Raw genomic sequence first — 27,913 nt, 5'->3', positions numbered from 1 at the left:
CTTCCTCCTTGTGTGCTCATACAGATTAAATAGGGCTTTCAAAAGTGAGACAGGCTCCTTTGCAACAGCCCACCATGAAGGACAGGCTGCTGGGCCTGGAAGCCAAGGAAAAACTTCTGAGCCACACCAACAAAACTTCTCAAGCATCTTTCCAGGAAAGGACTAGAGAGATTCAGAACCGAGACACAAAGTTTTCCTTCAAGATCTTCTCCTTTCATTTAGGTGGGAAAGACTTCCCTATATGCAACTGAGACACCAGAGAGACACCTGCAGCCAGAAGGGATGCCCTGGAAACTTTATGGAGCTACACGGAAGTAACTGCAGTTTCCAAACCCTGTCTCCTGCAGGAATAGCAGCTTCTCCCTTGCACCCAATGTACAGCTAGTCTTTTTCAATTAAATGCTGACTCTGACCAGGGCAAGGACAGGGTCATATTGGTTACCAAACCACATCCAGAAGCAAAAGAGTAACAGAGGAGCTAAGAACAGTCTGATTTCTAGTGCAACCACAACAATGGACAATCCCTTAGATATCTTTAACTCAAGGTTCATGGTGAAGGGTGAGGGAAGAGACATGAACTGGGGGGAGGGATGTCCAAGCAGGTCCCGATTAAAGCTTTAAATGACAGGGAGGTAAATGAAGTGATTGTCCTTTTGGTCTCTCAGCTGGACATGAAATGCAGGAATAGTTGTGATGAAGCAGCACACCGCAGTCCTTAGATCCAGTGTGTTCCTCTCAGTAGAGGTAAGTGCTCTCTTTAGACCCGTTGAATTTCAAACAGCTTCACATCTGTGTCATACCAGATCGGGGGATCCACATTCCTGAGGGAGAAAGACAAGAGCCACTTTACTCCCTGTGGCCAGGTACATGGAATTCCAATCTCACAGCCAAGGTTACAGGAGCTGGCTGCACAGTGTGCCTTCAACTTTGCATAAAAGGAGATCACTGGCTGAGAGACAATGCACCTTACAGGGGTGACAGTATCTACAACATCCCACAAAGCCAGAGCTTTGCATGAAATCTCTGCACCAGACCCTCTGGGCAGCTTTTCTATTCCCTGCTGCTGCCAGTTCCCAAACAAGCAGCACTCCCAGAACAACCCCCTTCATGTCACCCACTCAAAGTTTTGGAGCAGCTGATTCACCCCAGTCTCTTCCAAGGGAACAACATCTTTCTATCCTGTAAATATGAGATAACCCAGGGCTGGCTGAGCACACGCAATTCTCTCTATAGGCCTCCCAAAACTTTGGAAAAGACCAAGTCAGGCTGCAGCCAGCTGGTTTACCTTAAATAAATAACTCCCCACATGTAGGTGCGGAACCACATGGCAGTGCCCGAGTTTGCCTGGTACTTGCGGATGAGGATGGGGTGAGGCACCGGGAGCAGCCCCACCAAGGTGCCATGCTGCAGGAACTTGAGGATCTCTGACTCATCTGTGAGACCCCTGCCAAGACACAGACCAGGAACATCCTTAGCATGTCCCACAGACATCTCCAAAACTGCTGCAGCATGAAGGGTCAGCCTAAACAAACGCAGACACTGAGCCATAGCCAAAGTGAACACTCCTGCTCCCCTCTGTAAACAGAGTGGAGAAGGGATCAGACAAACAAGATGTTTGGCAAGGAAAGTAACAACTCTGCTGAGCCCAGGATGCTTTCAATTAAACTCTACAAGGTTTCTCTTATGAGCCCTCCAAATTCAAACTCTGCCAACATCATATTGCTCCTTAAAACACCACACAGCCCTTCCTCTCCAAAAATCTCCTTACTTGTCAATGCAGATCTTCTCCACCTGAGGGACCAGCACCTGTAAGAGCCGCATGATTGTCTGCAGGGGAAGCTTTGACTTCCAAGACATCACCTGTAGGTAGGAAAGCAACAGGGACATCAGTGCACTACATTAGCAGGCTTTTACAGCTGTCTCCACAATCTCTGCAACAAATGAAGTTTACAAAGATCACAAAGCTGGTGGGTGAACTGAATGCACAAGAGCAGTACAGTAAATCCTGGAGCACTAGAATTATGAGGCACCCAATGAGACCAGTGGGGCATTGGTTTGAAAGAGGTAAAACAAATCATTTCTTTGCAGATGTCAGTAAATTAAAGTTGTGGAGCTTTGACCTCAAGCGCCTGTGAGGAAATGCTGCTTGAGTCTCTGATGGCAGGGGAAGGGGTAGGGGTTGTGAGGCATTTCTGCCACAACTCTTCCTCATTATTGATTTCCCCTGTTCAGATGCCCTTACCCAGTCAGGAGTTGGAGTCCACTGTCCACTGGAGGATGCACTAGAGAGACGCCTTCGATCCCGCCGGGAATGTGATGCCTCCTATCAATAAACATTATTTTTAACAAATAAAAAAAACCCCAAATGTAAATCACACTTAAGAGTAAGAAATACAATCCATTTTCTGCTGATATTCTCCCCAGATTTTCTAGACCACTACTGGGAAAGACAGCTCAGCCTGTCCCTAGAACATGTCAAACCACCAGACCTTCTTTCACCAAACCCATGTGCTTTGACCCAGTGAGTGGCAATATTTGATGAAGTTGGAGGGCCCTGTGGAAGGTAACAGGTCCAGTCACCACTGTTGACACTCTGCTGGAACAATCCACAGTGGCAGAGTTAAAACAGGACTGAAAAGAGACTGTTCAGGCATACTTATTTCTTTTGGCACAGAGATTAAATAGCTGAAGGCCACAGATTTTCCAGCCTCTGTCTACTGAGTATCTGGGATTTTTGGTGTCCATCCTAGAATATCCTGAAGAGCATTTTTCCAAGGGAAGGCTCTCAGCAATTCTTATCTAACAACTCTTGCTTCTTGAGGAATGACACACTCAACCTGGCTTTCCACACTCATGGTGGGAAGGAAGGAAATAACCCTCTAAAATCACTGTTGATCTCTGCACAAGGTGAAGAGAGGCTTTTTCCTTTAGCAATGCACCCTGACCATGCACTGCTACAGCCTAGAGCTGACTTTTCCACAAAACAAATGGGCACAGCACTTTCTTCCAACAGCCATCCTACACCTCCTCCACATGCACAGACTCATTCACTCATCACCTTTACAACCAGAAACAGCCAGCCTGGGGTAGAGCTGTGCCAGTGCTTTTCCAGCAGCTCTAGCCAGCTGCTGGACACAGACAGAATGACCCATGATTATGTTTCATGTGCTGCTAGAAGAAGAAAACCTTTCTTCTGCAAGTTCTCAGTCAAGATCTCATTTGATGACAACATAATTAATTGTGTGCTTAAGATGTCTCACTGGCCATGGGCCTTGGTATCAGGCAAGGCCAGGAAGGGTAAATAAAATTGGTCCTGGGGTATTTAGGAATTCTGTACATTCCAATTTATTCAAAGCCACTCTGAGGGCAGCACCTCAGCCCAGCCTTCATGGGAACACATTGTTCACAGCACCAGCTAGACAGAAGATTCTGGTAGAGTTCTCCATCCCAAGGGAGTGGAAAAAGAAGCAGCAGTAAGAACCTGAGTTGAAAACCTCAGGATCAGGAGGTTCAATGGCCTCCCCAGGCAATTTTACACTCACTGCTCTGTCAGAGTCTTCATGTTGGAGAAAATTCACTCAAGTGCCCCAGCTCTTGTGTCGTAGCACAAACATGAAACACCCAAGATGATGCAACAGCCCTTCTGAACCACGTTGTGTCCCAGCACCCTGCACAGGTGCACACTGCCTTTAGTGCAATGCCTTTCTTCAATGGGCCAACAGACCTCTTCTTCTAACCCCTCACTTTTGTTCACACCTAGACCTTCCCTGCACACCAGTGTCTGGCCTTACCCCACTCCAGGGCTCCCCATCACTTAGGGCTGTGGGTGGATTTCCCTCTGGTGACAGCTGGGAAGCCTCAGGCTCCAATGAACGCATGGTCCCATCCTCCGACACCTGGGACTTCTCCGTGAGCTTGTCAATCCCTGTGTTCAAAAGAGGAAAAGCTCAGAAACACAGATTAATTAAGTATGTTTAAAAGCAAAGGGTTCTTCTCTGCCCCGCTATGCATTGACACCCTGTGTCTCTGCTGATACCGGAAAAGCACTCCTTTCAACAGGAGAAGGAAGATTTAGCCTTGATTTCACAACCCCAAATGAGTTTTTCTCTAGAAAAATGCTCCCTGAGGAGGAACACAGGTTCACATGGATTGAGTTAACCTGAGGCAATAGGTCAAGATTAGGACAAATGGTCATGGCCACACTAAGTCTGAGAGGACAGAAACTGAAGGCAGTTTGTTTGTGATCAGCTTGGGCCAACTGATCTGAAACTCAAGACTGAAAGGCAGTTAAGTTATTCACAAATGTAAACTCTTAATCTCTCCACACCCAGTGAAGAGGTGAGCCCACACCATATCTCACAGAGAAAACAAACCTCTCTCCTGTTCCAAAGGTAAACTAAACCTCACCTGGAGTAGCCACCAGACTGGTCTTCAGTGTCCCTGGTTCAGCAGGGGCAGCAGGACGTGACCCTTCCATGGAGACCCCGTCCTGGGAGTTGGTGCGAGAAATGGGTTCGGGGGTTTTCTTCTTGCGCTGCAGCCCCTTCTGGATGGACTGGGAGTCCGTGGGCAGGTTGGCCAGCTGGTGAAAGACATTCCGCTTGCGGATAACAGCATAGACCAAATTGGAGTTCCCTGGGAATCACAGCAACAGAACGAGCAGAGAAGTAAGGCTCAAAGAGCTCTGCCAGCCCAGCACAGCTTGCTGTGTACACAAAGCATGGTTGCTCCCACCCACAAAGGCAGTGGCACAGGGAAGAAAGAGCAGAGATCAATATCCTCCTATCTGTTACTAAGCAGTACAGAAAATTCAGGGAAATCCTTCCTAGGCTGGAAAGCTGACAAGAAATGGCTTGGTGAGGGATATTCAAACAGCTGAGAAGAAAAAGGACAGTTTAAACTACATATTAGCATCTATTTTGGAAGAAAAGGTTACTAGCCAAGGTTCAAGATTCTTCCATCTTCAAAAGAACTCACAAAACAAAACAGGGCATTTAATTTAAGGAGACACAGGCTTGAAATAGCAAAGCCAAAAAGCCAGAATTCTCACTGCCTGCAAGATGGCATAGAACAGAATGAAATCATCCTCTAATATAAAACACAAATTACACCCACAAAGGTTGGTTTTGGATTTGGCAATTGCCACATGCAAGATTCCCATCAGGGAAGCAGAACGGCTGTTCTTGATTTGCAAGTTTAAAGCAAAACACTAAATTTTGACCAAGTTTAGGGACTTGACTTTATTATTTCTTTGAGGTAAAAGACTGTCATTCTATTAAGAGGGAAAGCATAAGGCAGTTCCTGGAAAGTAGCACATGGCAGAACTTTCTTTGCATGAGGCAGTTTGGTCTTCAGTCCCCAGTAACCTGCCAAAGGAGAACTGAGAGGCACTTTAAAGTTGTTTTGTCCCATCACATACATTGCTGAGCAACATGAGCAGTTTCACAGCAACATCCAGCCAGTCACAACTTACGTGTTACACACTCACTTTGTGTCTCTTTTCCTCTCTATGCATCTCACCTTCTGCAGGAGGGCTGAGGTTATGCTGATAATTAGCTGCCATCTCATTTTGCTCTAAGCAAATTTGCCTGGGCCAGGACCCAATGCCAATTATCTACTAACTCAACTTCTCAGTCCTATGTAGCTGATTTCTACACTTCTCATCTCCTCAGACTTCCTCTGAACCTCCATCTCACATTCTCTTGGACTAAACTAGTGCAAATCCACTAAATAAAGCAGTCTCTTACCATCAAACTGGTACTGAATGATGTTGTTGAAAACTTCCAGCAAGAAGAAAACAAGATGGTGGTTCTGGACAGCAGAGAATAGGAACCAGGTGGTGGAAAAAGCCTCCAAGAGATGCAGTAACTTGTTAGCAGCCACCATGGAGAGAGACTTCAGGTATGGAGACACTGAGGAAGGCAAACAAATGAAAACTAGAGAAAGAACCAAGGTGTATTTATTCTCAAAAACACACCACTAAAAATGTTGCTTTCATAACCTTCCCACCCTGGCACTGCTGAGAAAGCCTCATGGAATAGCTGAGCCAAACAGGGTTCCACAGAAGTATTTCCAAATACAAAGGAAATGAAACAGAGATATTGCCTAGTAAAAGGAGGCATTGCTGCTTTCAGAGGGTTTTGTTTAGTCTTACACTAATAATAACAGCACCTCTGATGTGCCTCCTGAAAAGATTCACAACTGGAGCCACGTGGGCATTCACTAAGCCCAAGGGAAGCACCGCCACCGTGAGGAGGTGGCACTCCCTGCTGGAAAGGGACAGCACTGCTAACCACCCTCACCAGGCCTGCTGACAAATGTCCTGCTGCCACCCCAGGGGAGCTCCAGGGCTCTGCAGTATCCCCCCCTCTGCCCCATCTGACCATGCAGGCAGATCTGATCTGCACTGGCCCCTCCAGCACAGGCTGGAAGGGATGAGTTTCCAGCAGCAGGCACTGGCCAGTGTTAGGGGACACAGGCAGGGGCAAAGGGAGAGGGGAGTGAGAGCACTGTGGGCTGTGGTTTCACCTCACACAGCACTCACCGTTCACAACGATGGTGAGCAGGCAGTCGAAGAGGGGCTGCAGCCGCTGGTGCCCGCTGGTGATGATCTTGTGAAAGACCTGTGGAAGGAAGGAGCTCTTGAGCAAGGCAGCACCTTACTGAAAGCACCCTCTCAACCAAAACCAGTGCCACCCCCACACTAATCGCTTCCTGACACCATTCCTTCCTAGGCAGGGCCCTGCCCACTCCACAATTACACAGGTGGGGAAGGCTGCTCTCACTGCAGACTCGCGCTCCAGGAGTACAAGCTTTCATTTACAAGGAATCCTTTGGGAACGTGATGAGGGCCCTACAACACCACAAACAGAAACTGACTGTGAGCTGTTCCACAATGTTCAGGCAGCCTGGGACAAAACTAAACCACCAGGAAGTAAGAGACACCTTCATCTCCAGTGGACTTTGAACCCTTACGATAGCTGCTTGAAATGCCACAGAATGAATCATTTTACACTTGATTTTAGTGCAAACTTCTAACTCAAATGTTTGTCCTATTTTTAACTATATCCTCAGACATGAAAAGATTCAAGTGCCTTGTAATCAGTTCAGACATTCACAATCTTGGCCTTCCCACCTTTATCTGGCATGTCTGTGGAGAAGTCCTGAGCATAATTAAAACAAAGAGACGATCTGAGATTAATGGAATGCAAGAGCAAAACACATAGCATCAAGAGCGGTTACAGTGGGCAGGTTTCTTCCTACTCCTTCTAATGGGAATCTCCTTTCGGAGATTTATCAGAAGCTGCTGAGAGACTCTTCTCTGGCAAATGAGAACACGACAGAAGGGAAGCACCTGAAGCTGGTGTCGCAAAGCACGCAGCTGCTCACAGGCAGCATTGTGGGCAGACTGAATGGTCAATGAAACTTACAGCAACCCAAAGCTGTAGGGCTGAGCTTGGTATCACTGTTGTCCCCATTGACAGATGTGCTCCACACACCTCTGGTTACCTGGGACAGAGCCAGATCTCCTGCCTTCCCTACCTACAATCAAGTCTGGTAGAGGGCATGCATCCACCCCCCTCATGCCAGTCCCAGAGTCCTCTGAACAGCAGTCCAACACCATCAGGAGTCCTGATTTTTGGGATATCATGCAGATGGAATTGCACTTCATACATATGCACCCTGCCAGACACATCACCTCAGGTTAAAAGTGTGCATCCCACACAATTCCTAGCTATTCAGTGGGCTTCCAGTCTAGGGAGGGCGAGCACATTGAAGGACGACAATTCTTTGTGGAGGTAGGAGGGTTCAAGAAGTGCTGGAGCTGTACTCACTATGATGAGCAGATCTGCATGTGTCCCTGTGAAGACAGGGATGTCCATAGGCACTCGTACAGAATACGGCTTGTTCAGTCGCACCCCAAAGTTACGCTCCCCACTGAGGAGCAGGAGGATAAAGACCCCAATGTGCATCAAGCCCACTCGTGCTGCAAGGAGAGAAAAAAACAACAGAAAAACATGTCACAGTGAGGTCAGTGGAATTCTGAAAACACAGGGGCAGTGAGGAGAGAGGAGAAACACTATGGGACTGATAAAAAACTGCACAGACTAAACCACCTTGATAAGGGACACACAGAGCTCCCTCCATTGTCAGTACCAGTGTCCTTCCCAAGCACATCTGTGTTAAAGTCTTGTCAGTGTTAAGTCTTGGATGCTTTTCTTCATTATGTCCTTAATGTAAACCCATCCTCATAGTAGGGATGATCTGACTATTTCACTACACAATGATGGAGTTATGCCTGATTTATTCCCATGGCAAGAGCAGATTGCTCATTTTTCCCTCTTCACTGGATCAGAGACACCATTTTCAACATGAGGACTCAAAATGTTAACACATGCTAAGGAAGGATCTCCCTTCCCTGTGTTGTGGGACAGATCATGTCCTACTTCTAGCCTCTTGCAAACATTAAAACCCAATTAACTGGACAACTCCACTCCATGTCTGTAGAAGCTCAGGAACATGCACTCAAGACGCTGTCAAGTGGTAGGGAGGAAGCATCTCAAAAACATTCTAGCTCAAATGTCAGGCACAAATCATCTCAAATATTGAAAATAACCAACTTACACTGGTCTGCTCTGGCATCATTGAGAAAATACAAGATTGGGACAAGAATGTCCAGAACATCACTGCTCTTCAGCACAAAGAAGAGGAATTTCTGGAAGAAAGGGGAGGATTTCAGACAATCATAAGCACATACCCTGCACCATCCACAGGATTCAGAACAGGCAGTCTCAAGCTAATCATTCTCTCAAGAACATTAGAAAGGCTGGTGTATGCACTACCTCATCCACTCCAGTGTTACTTGTAGAGTTATTATAATACCTGTGCTTCCAGCACAGACCTTTGGAGCTGCAGCCCCTCTCATAGGCTCTCATAGCCAGACCCCCAGCACCTGCATCAGGGAGCAGTGCTGCTGACCACAGCACCCCAGAGCCACTGCCAACTACCCACCACAGCCCTTCACCAGGGCTTGGTCCAGCCAGAGCCACAACATCCAAGCTGGGGTGAAGCTCAGCAAGAAGCAGATCCACACCTTGTTGAAGTCACAGAGTTTCCAGAAGAGGACAAGGAGCTCCTGATGGAATTGTATCTTCTTGGCAGAGTTTGGCAGGTAGGTCTGGACCAGCGGGTTTGATAACAAGCGAGCCACTCCTTTCAGGATGAACTGGAAATCCTGTCAATAGCCCAGGAAAGAGACTGTGGTGGGCCCAGGGCTAAGGCAATCAGCATGAAATCAGACAGGGAACAGTGCAGGATGGGAGCATGTTACCTCCTCTCGGTGTATCCTTGAGAGGTAATTCACAAACAGATTGTCTGGTCCAGGAGGCTGTGTTCAAAGAAAAGGAGGGAAATGCTCAGCGGCAACAAGGTGAATTCAAGAAGTCAAAATGTAACCATCAAGGTCTCTCGCTTCAGCCTTCTGCTCTGAATGACCCAGCTTTAAATGCAAGGAGACAGAGCACTGCACAGAATAGTAAAGCCAGGGGCTTTTCACTTACAAGCTCCTGATTCAAGTCAGTGACCAAAATCTAGTATTTTGTGACTACAGGACTGAAGCAGGATTGGACCAGAGAGAGCAGATTGTGAAGGGAGGAGCAGTGCTGAGTCCTACAGCCTAACATTCAGTACAAGCTGGTGTGAGAGGACTCCAGTGAGTTCAGGAGAGCAGCAAATACAGATTCTAGTATCACTCACATCCACATCATCCATAGCTGTGCCAGTGGTTGTGCCATCCACAGTGGGACTTGAACTGGTGGAGCTGTCATAGTCCAAGGTGACGATCAGCACCTGGGCCGCCTCCTCCACCAGCGGCTCACGGTAGTCAGAAAACAGCAGGTGATTGTAAGGGATCCCATAACCCACGGGGTCGTAGGCACAGACGACATTCAGGAGCGAGGTGAAGAGTGGGAGTGCATGTCTGAAGAGGAGAAAACGCTCTCAGAAGGCAGCAGCAGGAAAAAAAAGGCACTGACTTGGAGAGGGACAGGCATATCTCTCCCCAAGAGTCTGGGGCCATGACAAAACACAATCCTCTTCTCTAACCTGTGAAGGCAGCCCAGCCCCAAGAGCCAACACTCCCAGCTGGGCTCCTGGACTACAGCTGAGAGGGAAGGGGAGGTGAAAAAGGCCATGTGGCCTCCCAGAGGAATCTTGTGCAGAATGTGAAAACGGGAAAGGACTTCAAAGCTCTCTAGCCTCTGGAAAGACAAAACTGTATGTCTTCAGCCTCCAGCCAGGTTTGTGCTCCCCTACGGAGAGCGAGTGTCACCGGCGGAGCTGAGAGTCCCAGAGGTACAATGTCACCAGAGGGCGGCATTCATTCGCCACCAGCACCACACCCTCTTCCCAAGGGTCTACAGCAGAGAACGGGATCTGCCATTTCCCACAGCGCAGGGATCACTCCTGCAGCACACTCCAGTGGGCACCGTGCTCAGACTCTCCTTTTGCTGCTGGGGAACACTTCTCACTACGCAGAAATACTAATGGGGTGTACATGAGACAGGGACAAAGTAAAAGAACAGCCCCTGGATGTCGGAGGTAACAAGTCCTATGGTTCCCCATTACCAACACACTCCATGGAAGAGATTTGAAAGTATTTCTCCCCCTGGCACCCAGGCCCCCATCCCTCATCCTCACCTGTTCTCCGTAGAGCAGAAAAACTGTACCCAGGGGTTGGTGTTGCTGCTGTCTGAGGAGGGAGGGAGGTACATGGCCTCGGAGAAACAGGTCAGCAGCAGCTTCAGCAGCTCTGTCCTGGAAGGAGAAGTAAAGGCCTGGAGCCATTCAGGAGCAGGGACTGGGCACAGGAGGCACAATCACCACAACACATAAGGAAGGCTCAGTCCCACCTAGAAAGTCCTTCCCAGAGAGAGCTAAGCCCATTTCATTTCCTAAGCCATAATGCTGTCACTGGCACAAAGCTCAGCAGAATTGCTGCCTTACAAAAAAGAAATCCAGTACAGAGCTCCTTGGCATTTCCAGAACAGCAGTGTTTACCCACTTCCTGCTGCAGACAGTCTGACTCCCATACAAGAAGCTATTCAAAAGGTCAGCTGGGTTTTTTTCTGTGTTGCCAGTCTTGTTAGCTCAGAAAGAAGCAAGCAGAAAGCTCTTTGGGAATCATGGATAGTCGAGGAGGCAAAGAGAGCTCATCTTCCCCAGATCTCCTTCTCCTGAGCCCAGTTTCTTTCCATTCTGCCTTTGCAGAAGCTCTTACCTATTCAAGTCATGGATGTAGTTGGGCTGTGGAGAATGAGCAAAGCCCACTCCTGCCTCCCAGATGTACTCACAGCTGTCAATGGAGTGGATATCTTCTGCTGTGTCCTGTGGGAGAAATAACAGGTTGAATCACAGAAGGCAGGAGCCAGAATTGGCAGCACTAATGGTATCCAAGGCAGTTCAGCCCCTCTCTCTAGAAGAAACCAGCAGAGGAGCACCCAGACAGTTGAACTGTACAGAAGCTCCCCAGGCCTGAAAAAGCAGGTGCTGATATCTTCAAAGTGCTCAGCCTTTGCAAGTAAGGGATAAAACACAGAGATACGAGCACTCTGCACAATGGAGGGGGACCAGGTTTCTAGCCATAATTTTAGGGCTGACTTCAGTGGGAATATGGGTGAGTCCTGTGTCTCCTTTGCCCATTCTCTCACAGTTCTTCCTCTTTACTCAGTGGTATTTCAGCAAACATCCACCATAACCTGTATCTCTAGGGCCTCATGCTGCTCTGCCATGAACATGAGGTGGTGGTACCCATCTCCCTGCTCTTAAGCTGCAGTCAGACCAAGCCCAGAGAGGGAAAGTCAGCTCAGCAAAGACTACAGAGGTTGCAGGCAGCAGACGAGCAGCCAGCAGCAAGGAACATAAATCATTCACAATCTCAGTGTCAAATTCTAGTTGCCCAGAACCCTGAAAAACCAGTCTGGCTGCTGCCAAGGGAAAAATCACAGGTGCAGGTGGTGGAGGGAGGCTCTCCCAGGAAAACCCATTGTTACCCTGACTTGTGCAATCCATCCCAAGTGACAGCACTAGACAGCAAGTCCATCTGTTTCAGCCCCACTTACTCATAGTACACGAGTAGCTCTGATCCAGCCTTGCCCCTTCAGCCCCAGGTAACAGATTTCAACCCTCTTTCTGCTACTCAGAAACCCCAAGCAAGCAATTTAGTACTCAGATTTGTCAAGGAATTTTGCAGCCATCAAATACACCACGGTTTAGCATGTTCATTTTTAGTTGATGTCAGATCTACCCCAAAAAGGAGGGCTGTTTTTTTGTTTATAGACTGAACCTACAAAAAACATGAGAGTCACTGGCAGGGAGAGAGAAGGAGGGAGATGCACCAAAATCTGTCCTCTGTTCTTAGCACACCTGGTAGGAAATCCCTGCTTCAGGAAACTCCTCTGAAGTACAGACACTCACCATAAGGATCAGAACATATTTAAATACCTTTGCTGCCATGATACAAAGAGGGAGAAGAGGTGGAAAGACACCACAGAGACCATCTACTCATTCAGATCACAGCACACATGAGCAGGCAAACAGCTGCTTCCTGCCCCAGACTCCACCAAACCACCAGAGAAAGGAACAAGGTGCTAAAGGTCTCTGCTCTGCTGGCAACAACAGAAGAGCAAATGTTTGCCAGCACAACCACCTTTTCCTGAGGGGTGAGCTGTAGTGTGGGGGTAGTTGCCAGACACTCCATTTGAGACTCATCCTCAGAATATCTGTTTTAGAAGGCACAAACATCGTACAATGAACCCAAAATGATGATCAATATTAGTCACTGTGGGCTCAAGCTCAGCAACTCCAGATTTTCCTGCCTGCAGGCTTGCAGGAAGCTGCTGGGGTTTCCTAGGGTCCCCCCCAATGTGCAGCTAATCTGCCTCTATGCAGACAATCTCATGATTCAACTTTCAACTCACCACCGTGCTCCTCCGGTGGCTCTGCACAGTGAAGTCGGGACAGAAGAGCAGATCCGTGACAGCGAGGAGCAACGACTCGGCCAGTGGCCGGGCATTTTCATCATCTTCATCTCCCTGAAGTGACAAACAGAAGAGCATTGTCAGCTTAGGGTGAGCAAAGAGAACACAGTAACACCAGTATGACACAGCACGAGAACATAACCTGTCCAAAAACACACAAGGAGGCAAGACATTACACAGGAACAGGAGGGAACAGGAGGGAACAAAAGGAACAAAGGAACAAAAAACCCAGACAGTACAGGAAAGAAATTTCTCCCCGGATGGTGATGACTAAACAGGAATTAAACAGTCTCATTAATGACAGCAAACTGAGCAGACAAAAGCCTGGAGATGTCAGAAGAGTAGCAGTGGGTACACCTTGCCACGTGGCTTGGCTTCTTGAAGACAAAAAGGAAAGGGAAGCATTGACAGAGAAGAGGGTTTTACATTCATGAAAGAGGTGATTTGGAAGATGCAGAGAGACAGCAATGGGGAGAAGCCAACCAGCAGCAATAAGGTGTAAAACCCCTCAAAGTTCTGCATGGGCTGCCCAAAACTGGAGGTGACAGAACAGGGAGAGGCATCAGGCAAGGGGCTGCCCCAGCCTGCCACAGCAGAGCGAGCACAACAGCAGAGAGGATTGTGCCATCTCCAGCATTCAAAGCAATCTCTCCAAGCACACATGGCTACTCCTCTGCAGCTGTTGCCACGGGAAACCTTGCCAGATCCTGCGTGTCAAAGAGCATCCTGCTTGGGAGGCCTTCCCACCACACACTGGTGCTTGAGGAAAAGGCAGAGAGCAGGAATGGCAGGAGCTTATGTACCTCAGCCAGGCCTCTGTCAGCCTGAGCACAACACATGGCTCTTCAATCACAGCAGGCAGCTATGGAGATAATGGTCTGTGTGGCTCTGAATCTGTCTCGGTGACAGCAGGGAGGATACCCCAAACAACCTGGATGTAAGGACAGGCACAGAGAGGATGGATGGAGCCAGCGAAGATGCCTTGACTTGTGCTCACAGTCAGAGGCCAAATGACAAGCATTAGGGTCCAAGGGGATTTACTCTCCAAGAATGATCTTTGCTAAGAGTATTTCGGCTGCCAGAAAAAATGCCCCTGCAGGCTCTAGGTATCACCACATCCAAAATGGTGACACACAACAAACCAGTAGATCTCAACATGATACAGACTCCCATAGAGGAGGATGGATCCATGGCTCCATGGAGCTCTGCCATCCATCAGTCCATTGTGAAGCAGGTGAAGGATAATCACAGAGATATTTACTAAGAGTCCAGGCATACCATCATCTTCAGTTCCCAGACAGAAATCAGCCACCAGACAGCAAAGCTATTGCCCCTAGATTAGATGTGATCCCAGCTTCCCTAACATCTGGGACTGTATTTGTTTTCCCAGCCTTACAGGTTAAATGCACATGGTTAAATGACTGAGCACACTGAATCACAACAGCTCCACCCACATTCAGGAGGGTTCCCCAACACAGCACACATGGACTGGGCTGGATCACCTTGGGGTGACCCCACCACTCTGAGGCTGAGAAACTCTCTTCTAGGTGCTGAACGAAGTGGAAAAACAGGAGTAACAGCAATCTGGCTGGATCAGAACACCAGGCACCCCTACACCTTCCTTCCCAAAACAACTTCCTCCATTGTTAAGCCTCTCCAGCACTCCCCAGCCCCTGCAGGGATGAACGGATGGACAATCACCACACTCCCAACATACAAATCACAAAGCAGGACTAGCTAAGACTTCCCTTTTCACCACCCAGAACTTCCTTTTGACGTGCCCTCAGGCAAAGCAGATTAGAGGTGACAGGCAGAGACAGAACAAGGTGCCAGTTTATCCTGTACCAACCACTGCCAACCCTTCATAACTGTCCCCGAAGACACTGCAGTGCACTTAGACTCAGGAGAATCACATTCTTCAGTACAGCCACACTGACCTGCAGATCAGAAACTCAGAGGGCTCTCACAGAGCAGCTGCTGAGGGAGCAAGCAGGCAAATACCTACTCCTGGCATAACTCAGCTGTGTTCTCAGTGCTGCTATCCCTCCTATTTGCAGAAGATCCTAAAGTACTTTCACCCCGTTCCTCTGAGAGATGCAAAAGAGCACTATTGTGCTTGTTCTCCAGACAGAGAAATGTGGGGAGGCTGAGATGCTCCCCGGGGTTATGCACGTCACTGACAGAGCCAGAAACAGAACCGCTCTTTAACTGCTCTTGCTCAGTTGTGGGCTTCATCTCCCAGTTTAGGCCCCTGGCTAAAACTGTATCACTCAGCTCATAAGCAGGGTATTGCATCATGATGCCAAGAGCTTCTCTGGCACTGTTCACTTTAAATGTGACATTGTAAAATCAGTGGAAACAACACCCTGTTGCTTTGACTTGAAACTTAAATCAACTGTAATTAATGGAACAAGGACATTTCAGTCAAAGAAAGTCATACAGCCTTCAGTACAGCTCTCATATTCATTAAGATTCACACCTCCGGTTGTACTGGAGAAGCCTTCCCTCACATATCAGTGCTCTCCTACAGCTACACACACAAGTGAAACATTCAGAAGATGCAGCAAGAACCAAAGGAAGGGAAAGAAATTACAAAGTGCCATCTAACTTCTGACCACATAGAAATAACTGGAATAAAGTTGCCCCCAAATATTCATAGTGTCTCCTCACTGCAGCTGCCCCCTCACCCTCCAAAAAGAAGAAGAAGTGACAAGAGACAGACCCCTCCTCGGCCAGCCCCAGGGACAGTTGACCAGAAGAAACCTCTCCAGTCGGGGTCCTCGAAGATGTAAGGCAGGATACGGGTGAGGAGCCGACAGCAGTTCAAGACAATTTGTCTCTCCTTCTCTGTGTGGCAGCCACTCTCTGCTCCCTGCACCAGCTTCTCCACAGCCTGAAGAAAACAAAACCAAGGAAGGCAGCATTAGCCTGGGCACAAGTTAGCAAGAGTTAGGCAGGTCTGTCCTGCTAGTGACACCCTCACACAGAGTTGTAAGCAGTTCTCGGGAGTTAATTTTCTCTCAGTTTAATGGCACTGTTGCTGTCTGAAACTCTGCAAAAAACAGGGTTAATGATTTTAAACAGACCTTCTTGAATTTCTGCTGTTCCACTGCAAGAGACCTCAAATGCCAGGGCTAATCCATGCAGCACACGTGTGGTGCCACGTGAGACAGACAGCCAAAGCACCAGAAGGTGCTTCCTTCCAACACTGCTCCATCACACCACACACTGAAAAGGGCAGATGAGATTAATCAGCTGCAGCAAGTACCTGAGATGCAGGCAGGAAAGACCAAGGCAGCAGCACTGTGCCGCACAGTGTGAGGCGCTGGCAGGGGATGATCACACAGAAACACAGTCTGACAGTTCTGTCTGTGCTGGTGTGATTACAGCAGGGACCTCTCCTGACTCAGGAAGTGGGAGCTAAGCTGCTGCCTGTGTTAAGTGTAGGGATACAGCCTCCAGCAGCATCTGTAAAGGTCCTGCTGCAGAAGAGGGTGGTAGCCTGGGTTTCCCCACTGCCCCTGTGAACAGGACTGCTGCTCTGGAAAGAGCTTCTGGGCTGAGACTCTGCAGCCCATCCAGTGGCTGCTGCAACTGCCGGTGGAGGGTCACTGGGCTTTTCAGAATAGACGTGGGTCTCACCAGGAGGAAGTGACAGGAGGTTTTACCCATAGACAAAAAAAAGCAGTTTCTTCCCCCCACAGCTGCACCCACTTGCTCTTACTCCCTGATCCCAAAGGGAAACAGAGGGGAAATGAAAGCTAAAACATTTAACAAGGATTCACCTTGCTGCTTTTTAATTCATGAGGTCATGTGCCCCTGCTTATTTTCATGGCAGACTGCCTGGGTCACTGACTCTGCCAGCCTGCGTCACTGCATTAATGGGTGTTTAAGTGCTGTTTGTCCCAGCCTGTCACACACTACTCTTAACTGAGCTGAACCACTTCTTCAGGCACATTTATGACTGTATAGCCTGAGTCTCTAGCCATGACTGTAAATTACATTTCTCCACGATCACACAGCATTGCTAAGTCCAGTGGCACACTGCACATGGCACAGGTTGGGGCCCTCAGACTGGCAAAAGCACTGCTGGAGTCTTGCAGGCCCCTAAGACACTGATATCCCAAGACCTACGGCTCATGGATAAACAGTCCTGCAGTCATGACATCTCCCAACACACCTGCTTCCAGTAGGGAGAAGAGACAATATTTCAGTCTTGGTTTTGGGAGAAAGAAGACACAGAGACAAAGGGGTTACAGGTCTCCTAAGCCCTTCTCAACTCCCAATATGCTAACTGCCAGAAGCCAATACCAGGGAAAAAACATTGCATTTTCCCTCATGTTTATATTTTTTCTCAAGTATCCACTACACACATCTGTCTACAATTCACAGTCGGAGGTACCTTCACTATGATTCAGTAAGTCTCATTCATATATTGTGGAGGAGGAAAGAAAAACAGGATGGCAGCAACTATTTAAAACTGGAAAAATGCCATTCCAAATGTTTTCAACTACAAATTCAAGGCTACTCTTGGCACGGCTCAAATCAGGAGCATTATTAACACCTGCACTTTCCCAGGCAGAATAAGTCTCAGGCTGTTGCTCACCAGCTTGCAAACTGGCAAACCTGGCAGGGCAGGAAATGCTGTTCAATGTCCCTGTGCTCCACACAAGGATGTGACAACACCAGAAGCAGCATCAGAAATGTTCTGTTGTCACAGCAGAAGGAAGAAAAGTTTCAAGATCTTCCTTGAACTTCATCCAGGCACTTGTGCAGTGACAGTCTGCATGTCCCTCTGGGATCTCTCAGCTTGAAGCCAGACTGGTGCATGGTGAGGTACAATTAGGTGCAGACAAGGAACGGGATGTTCCAGCCTCACTGAAAATGTGCAGCCTTGCTACAAAGTCCCCTGAGCAAGAAATAATTTATAGAGCAGGCAAGACCCAAGAGGACAGAGTGAAACACAGGAAGGGGACAAGAGGAAAAAGGCTCCAAACTGATCAAATGCCAGCTTTGGTCTGTGCTAACCCAAGAGAGGAAGGGTTGAGAATTACCCTCAGGAGGAGATAGGGACAAGCGAGCACATTGTGTGGTAAAAGGTACCTGTTACCCCTTGGAAACCACGGTGCTATTGATCCAGGGACACACCTGTTAGCACAGCTCCAGGGAATAAAACAGCACCAAACTTACCTTGTAACACAAAGTTGCCAAATTTGAAGGTGATTCTTCTCTCACCGCTCGGATCTCTGCAGCTGGTACAAGGGCAAAGACATCCTGCACTGAAGTGGCTGTGTCTGCCCAGAACTGGTCCCAAAACGCATCATCCGTGGCCTCCACAGGCTGTGGAGAGACAAATGTGGTTACAGATGCAGAACTACCATTCCATAAGATCCAGTCATCAGCAATTATGCCTGGCTTGGGGATGGGATGAGGCAAGAAGAGGTTCAATAAAACATATTAGCACTGGTTTTATACCTCAGCCTCTGTTTCCAGGGCTTCGGATGATTTATCTCCCAAACTAAACATTCCCGCAGACATACAGGAGGCTTCATGTTTGTCTGCAACTACTGCAAGTAATCCAAGATCTTCATGACTGCATGTGGGCTGGGCCTTCCTTGTGCACTCTGCCACCTTCAGAGCAAGCCAAGGAAGCCCTGAGTGTGCACTGGAATTACTTCTGCTGTAACCAAAGTCTCGACGAAGCAATCAGGGACATCTCACATCAGGGCACGAACAGACCCACGGAACTGACAGACCCACCTCAAAGCACTTACAGATAAAATGCAATTGATCTTTCTGAATCAAATATTTATAGAGAACTGGACTTGGTGCAGCCAGTCGCTGCCAAGGCTTTGTTCTTAAAAAGCACTAAGTGTGCCATTCAAAGAGGAGATGGAAGAAAGAGACCAAAGAAAACAATCCATTTCAAACCTGTGGTCTCAGAAGCCCAGCCCCGGCCCTGGGGAACACGCCTCTTTCCATTACATTTTCTGTTAATACTTGCCAAGAGATAGGCACTGCCCAAACACAGCTGGGAGTGCTCATCCTGCCCAAGGGTCCAGCTACAGAGGTGGGATAAATATGTGCCTGTTTATGACAAGCAGTGTGAAAGACATGGATCCACGATTTCAGTCAGAAGAAAATGTGAGCTTTCACAGGAGTTTCACCAGCCACGGTGTGGGCACACTTGGAAGATCAGAAGAGCTGCTCACCTGAGCACCCCCAGCCCTTGGCATGGGGCAAGGAGGAGCCTCCTGCCTTCAACCAGCACTGGCTCCAAAGCAAACAGCAGTGCTCACTAAGGGCAGTAATCAGCACCGTGGGCAGGTCTTCCATGTCAGATAGGAAAGGGGCAAAAATATGACTGTGTGGTTAATTTAAACAACTCCTGCCCACTCCCAGATATGCTGTAGAAGGCAGAAAACTTGCCCAGCTCTATGCTGTGTCTAAATGCAGCTCAGATGCCGCTTGTGGGAGAACAGGTCATTCAGAGCTCACACAGAGAAGTGCTGCATTGCCCCCTTGCCTGTCACCTCCTGAAGTAACAGCCCCAGCCCATGGGCACGTGATGTGTCACCACCACCAAAGGCCAAAAAGTGAGAGGGGCCGGCTACGCCAGACCCTAATAACCAGTACAGCAGGTTATTGCCCTGCAGCTTTTTGCCTTAATGCTTCAGTGCTGCTGGTCCTGGTCCTTCCAGTCATGCAATGAACCAGCCCAAGCAACTCTTCAGTCTTTAAAAACAAAACCAGAAAAAAACCCCCATGTGTGTTCAGACATCTTATTAAACTCAGCCCTGGTGTTGAAGGCCTAATTTTATCACCTGGACACTAATGCAAGATCCCACCAAATCTCTTCCCAAGGGAAGAGCAACTTTTCCCAAATGGTTCAAGATCACAGCTCCTCAGAGGGGATCTGTAGGAACAATACAATCCAATATTCACAGCCTGACTTTCAGCTGAGCACATGAAGGAGCTGTGCTCTTTGTAACCTGGGCATGAAACACTTAAGCGGAAGGAAAGTTATTTTGGACATCTTATCTCTAATTGTACTCCTCTAAAAGAGCCAAGTATTTGGAAATCTGATGTATGTAATGCATGAAATACCCTTCAGTTCCTACACCCCATTTCAAACCACACACCACAACCTCATGTAGAACTACCACATGTACATCCTGGCCGCCTGCCACAGCCACTCCCACTGACAACAGCAAGCAGCAATTGCTGCTAATTGGGCATCATGCATAAATAATGCCTTCACTCTCATCTAGAGGGGAAGCAGAAAACCATTTCCCTCCAGTAGACACCGATCCCTTTACCTCCCACTAGCCTGAGGCCTCCTCAGAGGTTGAACACAGGCGCTGTTTTACAGATGGCAGCACAACACGGATTGAGGAACACGGCCTCCAACTGCAGTCCCTTGGAGTAGGGAAGCACAGGGGTGATTCCCTGAGCTGCAATGTTGGATGTGCAGCACCATTTATGTCTAAGCTGCCATCTTGGCAACCAGACTACGCTAAAACACTGGTACCTTGCATTTTTAATAGCTGCAGCAAGTCAGCTCCTCATCAACAGATGGTATCCCATGTACAATGCTGGGACATGGATGCAGTACTGAGTCACTCAGATCCCCACTGCCCCCCCTGTTTTAATTACCAGCCCAGCATCATGAAGCTACTCGATCCACGTAATATTCATCTCCTTGATAGAACATTACTGGCTGGTTTTAAGCTGATTGTATTCTGCACGCAGCATCTCTGGGGATCTAAATATCCATTTCCTCACGCTGAACTCGCCCAACAGACTGTATCCAGCCTCATAGAGGAGAGAAATACAGAGACCTAGAATAGCCTTGTTCACCAGCCAGGGATATCTTCATTTGGATATGTCAAGATTTAGGTACAAGTGTTGGTACAGCACACGCTGTACTCATAAATCCCAGAGCACCCCTAGCCTTGACAGTGCTTTAGCCAGAGAGCTCACAAGGAGCTGAATCCTCGGCACAGGTAAGAAAGAGCCTAGTGTTCCTCCAACACAGTGCAGACAACCAGCTCTGCACTAGCAGAGGAATGAGAATATGAATTGAGGGATCAGTAGCTCAACTCTACTCTGGAAACACAGCTGGCACATCTGGAGAGCAAAGGAAGTTCCTGACCCATACACATCTCATGGCAGAGGCTGCTGAAGGTACAGAGCAGAGAGAGACTCTGAGGCCCAAACCAAGCTCCATACCAAAGGGGTGAGGTAATTGTAGCACAGTGTTGCTGCAGACACAGTGGGCAGATCCAAGGTGATGTGACATTTCAGAGTGGGCAAGGTGGGAGACTTTTCCCTTCAGTAAAGACCTCCCACCTGCACGCTGGCCAAACAAAGGTAAAACCAGTCCTTCTAGACACCTCCATTCTCTGTTTTCTACTAGCTGTAAATGTTATGTTTCAGGTTCTTTGAAGCACACCACACACACGCTGCAGGACTTGGAAGACTCAGTTTGCAAGCCTTGTGCCACTTACTGAGCAGAGAATCACAGCCTGAGCAGGCAATCCCCAGGCAAACAGGATACCTCACAGGAAACAGGAAAACAGAGAGGGGCTGACCATGTCCTAAAAACAGGAAAAGCTCCCAAAGCACAGTCTCCCCTATTCATTACTGTCCTCAGCCTGACACCAACACCACCTTTACTTTCTCTTTCAGACACAGTTCCTCACAAACTCCAGCTGTGTGTGTGTGTATGTGTGTGTGTGTTTGTACCTCCTCCCAACAAAGAGCTCTCTGCACTTGTAACTTCAATCAAATGTCCATTCCTAATAATTCCTCCAACAGGCCCCCACCAGAGGACTGTCCTGAAATTAATTCTAAGGTTGCTGCAAACCATCAGCAGAGAACAAAGGAACAAGCAGCCACTAGCCTTGCTCAGCGTGTTCTCTTTTTGCTTCTTGCCAACACGCCAACTGAGCATCCCACCAGCCAAGGCAGCAATCCTTTGGAGCAGGGGCTCTCGTTTTTCTGGAGCCCAAGAGCAGAGCAAGTTCCTCATCCCTGCCCAGGGTTTCCAGCCAGTACTGCACAGGCTCAGGTGGTATGTAACAGCAGTTGCTCCTTTCCACCCCAAATGTGGCAGAACTGCGGTGTGTAATGACCATTCATGGAGCACCTGACTGAGCTTTAGATCAGGTAACCCTGGAGGGCTAGGGATTAGTTTGAGGCAATTCCCACATCTTTGTACTGCCTGTTTGTGAGCCACTGTGCAAAAGGAATGCCTGAAGACAGACTTATTCAAAATATAAATAACTAGCAAGATTTCATCCCTGCTGCCAAGGACAGCACTTCCACACAGGCTTCAGAGCAATAATAATTTTTTCTATAGGATCTTTGCAGTCAGCAGTGCAGAATCAATGAGAGACTTCAAGTCTGCCACCAGTTCTCTGCTCTTACAGCAGAGACAGTGTTGCAAAGAAAACTGGAAAATGAGATTTGTAGAAGTCTGGCAGGGAAAGCCCAGGACAAAAGTCAGCTGTGTGAAGTGTTAGTTACAGCTTTGCTTTTAAGACAACTTTGCTTTTGATCAATCTGAGACTCCTGGACAACTGAGTCAAGCTTGAACACTGTAAGAAATGGGCTGCCAGACACCAACCTTTCTCCAAGCACAAGATGTGCATTTATCAAACTCAAGCTACATTGAACTCCTGGATTTCCACACCAGGGAAAAGGAAAGGACTGGGGTTTGTCCCACATGTTTGATCCTACCTGTCTCTTTAAAAGCAGAGGCATAGCTCCCACTAAAATCTAACAAGCTGGTACACAAGATTGAAATTTCTTCTCTTCCGGCTGGTTGCTGGCAAGAACCCTGACTGACTGGGAAAAGAAAAGGTGGTTCCCCAGCAGATAAAGCTCCCAGAGCAGTTCCCTGCAGTTGACCAGCCCTGACAAGCTGTCATATTCACAATCCATGTTTCCCTTCATCTGTTAAATAGACAGCACTTTTATGGGCAATTTGGGAGGGCTCACACATTCCCTATTATGAAGCACATCTGTTTTATTATCAAAGGGATGGGCCCTACCAGTATAAATGTGTGCAGTGTAATGTAATATATACATATCATATAAAAATCCTAAAGACCATTTCTCCATGTGTGATTATAAATATACATCTGTAGCATAAGTTAATTTCTTCCTTCTGGTATCACTGCCCTTTTTAATCACTGAAATAATTCTGAAGTGATTTTTCTTTTTTAATACTCTTACACCTTTAGAGCTTCTCTTTGGCAGTTAAAAAAATCAATTAAGTCAATTCCATTTGCGTCCAGACTTGGTTCCACTTTCAAGTTCTGGGCTCCACGTGTGCTGTAAACAATCAAGTGCTATGTTCCTTACAAATTTATTTAATTTTTTTTTTAATGCTCACATGGGATCACTCATTTTTTAATTAATAAAAGCCTGGAGATTATAAAAACTTATTTTTAAGAAAAAAGTCACTTCTGTGCCAACTCTAAACCTTCACCAATGAGTGAACAGTGACTTCTGCTCAACCACTTCTTCCCACCAGAGCCTTAGGAACACCTCACAGTGCATTCTGAGCTCAGAGTTTCACGTTACTGATGATTTGATGAAAATCTCTTTGTCCAGCTCCCTAATGTTAGAAGAGAAGGCTGCAAAACAAGAGGCAGGCTGCTGAGGAAGCAAAGTGTGTTGTGAGCCAATAGCTTAGAAGGATTTGTCTCTGTCCATTATTGCAGCCTGGCTTTGGATCCAGGATCTCATGGACCAGGAAGTTTTGCTGCTGGTCAGAGATCAGAAGGGTTCAGGAGAGCCCAGTCACGCGTTCTGCACAAGCAAACACCGGAGCCCTTCTACAGAATGTAAATATGGGAGCGCCAACACCCCACCCTTTTCCACATGCAGTCAGTTTCACCTAGACCACAGAGACGTGAAATGAATCCAGCCAAGAATGAAGCTTTTGCTCTTTCCTTTTTATTCCGGGCCCCAGTGAACCTTCTTCCCTTACACAGGTCGATAAACCAGAGGAGGGGAGGGCTCTCGCCTGGGCTGACGATCCAAGGGATTGCCTCATACAGGATTTTCTTTGTGAACAGTAGACTGGGCAGAGCCCTATAGGCTTGATTTACCCCCCAATCTCACTTTATAAGCACATTTCCCAAGGAAGAACAGCCCAAATCTGAGGGCCCTCTGAACTATTTAGCATGCAGAAGAGACTTTGGAAGAATCCCTTAAAACATCAATTCACCCACTTCTCTCTTTACCTACATCCACAACTAGTGGTTTTTAAGAATATATTCACAAAAGACATTCTTTAGCAATGCAGATAAACGCGATACTGCTTTAGAAAGTATAAACATGTTTTTTCCAGGCTCTTCCACAGCTTTACCCATCTATAATTCAACTCCCAGTAGTAGCCTGTCTCTTGAGTTTTCACAGATTTTCTCCTATCACCCTTTACCCCTTTGCACCCATACCCTCTTCTTGAATTCATCCCCCATCATTAGCTTTCTGCCATCATCCCCATGTTTTCTTAGCAGTTGTTACTGCCTCACTACTAAACGTGGATCATAACAGCTGTTCTCCATTGTAGCTCAGAAGAAGCTGGGATGTGACTTCTCAATAGAGCAAAATCCCTCTGCTCCTTAGACAGAAGGACAGGCTACTGATTTTCTGCCAGTGTGCTGCCGCTACTGGGCACTCCACTTAAAGCAAAAATTAAGCAAGCTCCCAGGACAGGCACAACATATGTTAGACCTCTAGGCAGCCACCCTCCCTTCCCACAGCCCTGACTTTCACTTAACCCCTTCTCCTCCTCAGCCTGCAGAAATAAAGCATTATTTCACAGGTCACAGATGGAAACCTCTGCTGCAAACAGCACAGCTGCCCAACAGCCCTTTGCATCAGCTATTACCTAAAAACAGGGCAAGGTTCTCCACCCATTATGCGCGGGGGTGTGGGGAAAGGATACAGAAAAGGGAGCAGTGGCAAACCGTGTGATGTAAACCCGCAAGCTGAATACATTAGGAGCTGTGGACATCCCTTATGACAGCAGAGTCTGCTCAGTGAGCACGAGACGTTGTTCAGCAAGGCACAAGATGTCACCAGAGGCGGTGACAGGGCCCGACCAGCTCTGGCGGCTGCCCCGGGGACCGGCTGGTGCCCCTCCACAGACCGGTGACACGGGGATGGGCGCAGCCTGCCCTGAGCCCACCGGCCCCCAGCCTTCGGGCACGGCCTCGCCGGGAGATCCTGGCCAGGGCCGCCCGTGACTGCAGCCCCGGCCCCGCCGGGGGATCCTGGCCAGGGCCGCCCGTGACTGCAGCCCCGGCCCCGCGGGCCCGCAGCAGCCCCGGCCCCACACGCAGGGACCCACTCGGGGACCGCGCACAGGAGCGCCGGGGGTGTCTCGGGCAGGGCCGGGTGTGAGGGGCCCCTGAGGGCGGCGGCTCCCGAGATGGCGCGGCCCCCTCGCCCCCCACCCGAGATGGCGGCCCTCACCTGAGTCTTGGTGGTGAGCTGGATCACCGCCTTCCTGAAGTTGAGCTTGGAGTCGGCGCTGCCCATGGTGCGGCCCGGCTGCGGGCAGGGCCGGGCAGGGCTGTCCCCTCACGCCGCCGCTCCTGGGGCCGCCGCTGACGCCATCCCCGTCCCCGCGCCGGCGGCTCCCGCTGCCTCCCTCCCTTCTCCTGTCAAACCGGGGCTCGCCGGCCCCGGCCCTCCCTCCCCTCCGCCCGAATCCCTCCCTCCCCTCCGCCCGCGGCTCCTCCTCCGCCAGCTCTCCATCCTTATATCCCTCCCCGCCGCCTCCCCTCTTTTCCCACCTCCGCCTGCCATCCGTCCGCCGTTTCACTCTTTCCTTCTCGCCCTCCTCCTCGCAGTCCTTTTCCTCCGTTCCCTTTCTTCCCACACTTTTCTCCCCAGGCCGTGGTCCCCACAGACCCTCCCTCATCTCCGCTCACGGCAGAGCACAGCTTTTCTCATTTCTTCCTCCTCGCTAACCCCTCCTGCCTACGCTCCCCCCGCCTTCTCTGCCCTTCGCTTTCCTTTACAGTCCTTCTCTTCTGCTCCATCCTTTGCCTTATCCTGCATCAAGGTCCTCTCCCCTCATGTCATCCCTTCTCCCCTTTTCTTGCCCCTTTTCCCACTCCTCTGCCCACAGCTTTTGTCCCCTGAAGCTCCTGTGCCAGGCTGCTCTCGGGCACAAGCCCAGTGACAGCTCTGTCAAGCCACTACCGCCCACTCTCAGAGCCTGCTCCCAAGCCTGGATGGTTCCGAGGTGCAAGCACGATGCCAGGACAACAGCCAGCTCCAGCCTGTCCCTAGTCCTGGGTTGAAAGGAGACAATAACAAGCAGGCTTGTACCACAGACCCTGTTTGAGCACCTTATGAGGAGCTCATTGCATGTGGTGGCCCATTAACCCTAATGAAATTCCACCCACTCAGAAGGAGAGGATGTTTTATAACCCTGGGTGCTGGGAATTCAGGATTTGGCACTCACTGAACACCTCAAAGCAGCTGTTTGAGGGCATTCAGTGTTGCCTTTGAAGCCATCGTCTCAGTTTTCTGCTCCGAGCAGCTCTGTGAACTGCAAGCAGGTCTTTTTGGTGTCCCTGAGTTACATTTCACATGCTCAGCTCTGCAAACCTCTTTTCTTCAGAGGAAATGAGGTAATTCCAATCGTTCTGCAAAAGAAAGCAATGTGCTGACTCTCCAGCTGGGGCAGACTGTGGGAATTCTCATTTGTTGGCATATAACCTGTACAGGAGTGGTTTTTTATTCGATTGAGTGACATATCAGATCTGAGACATTCTCGTAAAACCTACAGGAAAAAAATATTTTCACAAAATCGTGTAATCTGGCTTTTGCTGCCCAACAGCCTAGGACTTTGCATCCAAGCACTCAATATGGCTACAATATACAGATAAATTATATGAATGTATTGTTAGGAAAAGAATACTTTCCAAAAGCAATTATTTCTCACAAATAATAGAACTCTAGTCCAACTGCCTGACCACATCAGGGCTGACCAAAAGTTGAAGCATGTCATTAAGGGCATTGTCCACATGACTCTTCAATAGGTGTGAGAAAGCTAAGATTTTCCCATTTCTGTATTAAAATTGCTTAGAAAAAGATCTAGTACCTAGAGATGCCCTTCTCCCAGATGCACCAGAAATGCTTGATTATGTTTGCTGAGTTATAAATGCCAAGTTAAAGAGAATCCTTGATTCTGGTCTGTGACTGTATTAAGGCAGATGAATTTCCAGGGAGCCACTGAATTTTCAGAATGTGTATGTGTCATGGAGAGGTCTATGAGGAGAAAAGGGGAGAGGAATAGTCTATAATTCCTCTCTTATTCCCAGCTTTATCCCCCTCCTCTGCTGCTGTACGCAAGAGCTGAGTACTAGCCCTCACTTTAATCATCCAGGAGCTCCCAGCTGCCTGTCACTGCTGGATTGGATAGAGTTTTCTGACACAAATCCCATCTTTTCTGGATGCACAGTCTGCTGCTCTTGCATAGACACTTTATATTGCCTTTTCTGTAGGCATCACTGCAAGGTAATGCAATCAAATATAAATCCATGGAGTTCCATCACACAGAAGGCCAAAAAAAAAAAAAAATTATCTAAACCCAGGGTTACTGTCACAGGAGTTGACTTGGACCTTAGAATATCTGATAGATTCCAGGGCTGACAAGCACAAATAAATTCCCTTGGACCAAACTCCATCTAGGAGAAAGACCTCCATCTCTAACCCTTATTCTATGAAGGTGAAAAGCAAGTACCAAAATCCCAAGATTTTTGCTGAATTTACTTATATGTAACAGACACATTTCCTCCTCAGAACTGTATAAATCCTCATTTCCCTGAATTTTAAGCTCA

General features: G+C 48.4%; 1 protein-coding gene across 1 annotated transcript; it reads right to left on the bottom strand.

Annotated features, from left to right (window-relative positions):
* Nucleotides 1-485: 485 nt before the first annotated feature.
* Nucleotides 486-25,673, bottom strand: HID1 (HID1 domain containing). Its single transcript, XM_082293848.1, has 19 exons — nucleotides 25,533-25,673; nucleotides 18,228-18,377; nucleotides 15,760-15,930; nucleotides 12,978-13,091; nucleotides 11,279-11,385; nucleotides 10,699-10,815; nucleotides 9,757-9,979; nucleotides 9,332-9,388; nucleotides 9,095-9,235; nucleotides 8,626-8,716; nucleotides 7,836-7,987; nucleotides 6,545-6,623; nucleotides 5,748-5,912; nucleotides 4,408-4,635; nucleotides 3,792-3,925; nucleotides 2,243-2,323; nucleotides 1,769-1,860; nucleotides 1,286-1,444; nucleotides 486-821 (listed from the first exon to the last, which is right to left on the bottom strand). The coding sequence occupies exons 1-19, from the start codon at nucleotides 25,596-25,598 to the stop codon at nucleotides 758-760; spliced, it is 2,391 nt and encodes a 796-aa protein (XP_082149974.1). The 5' UTR covers nucleotides 25,599-25,673; the 3' UTR covers nucleotides 486-757.
* Nucleotides 25,674-27,913: the final 2,240 nt, after the last annotated feature.

This window comes from Coloeus monedula (assembly GCF_965178545.1).
Source record: "Coloeus monedula genome assembly, chromosome: 19".
In the NCBI taxonomy this organism is placed as follows: Eukaryota; Metazoa; Chordata; class Aves; order Passeriformes; family Corvidae; genus Coloeus; species Coloeus monedula.
The sequence above is the reverse complement of the archived record's forward strand: the minus strand, read 5'-3'. Positions and strand labels throughout refer to the sequence as shown.

Excerpts from the sequence above, each read along its gene's own strand:
- HID1 (XM_082293848.1), bottom strand. The coding sequence starts at position 25,598 with ATGGGCAGCGCCGACTCCAAGCTCAACTTCAGGAAGGCGGTGATCCAG. Across the intron at positions 18,378-25,532 it reads AGCTCACCACCAAGACTCAG|CCTGTGGAGGCCACGGATGA; the intron begins GTGAGGGCCGCC and ends GTCTCTCCACAG. Across the intron at positions 3,926-4,407 it reads CAGTCTGGTGGCTACTCCAG|GGATTGACAAGCTCACGGAG; the intron begins GTGAGGTTTAGT and ends TTTTGAACACAG.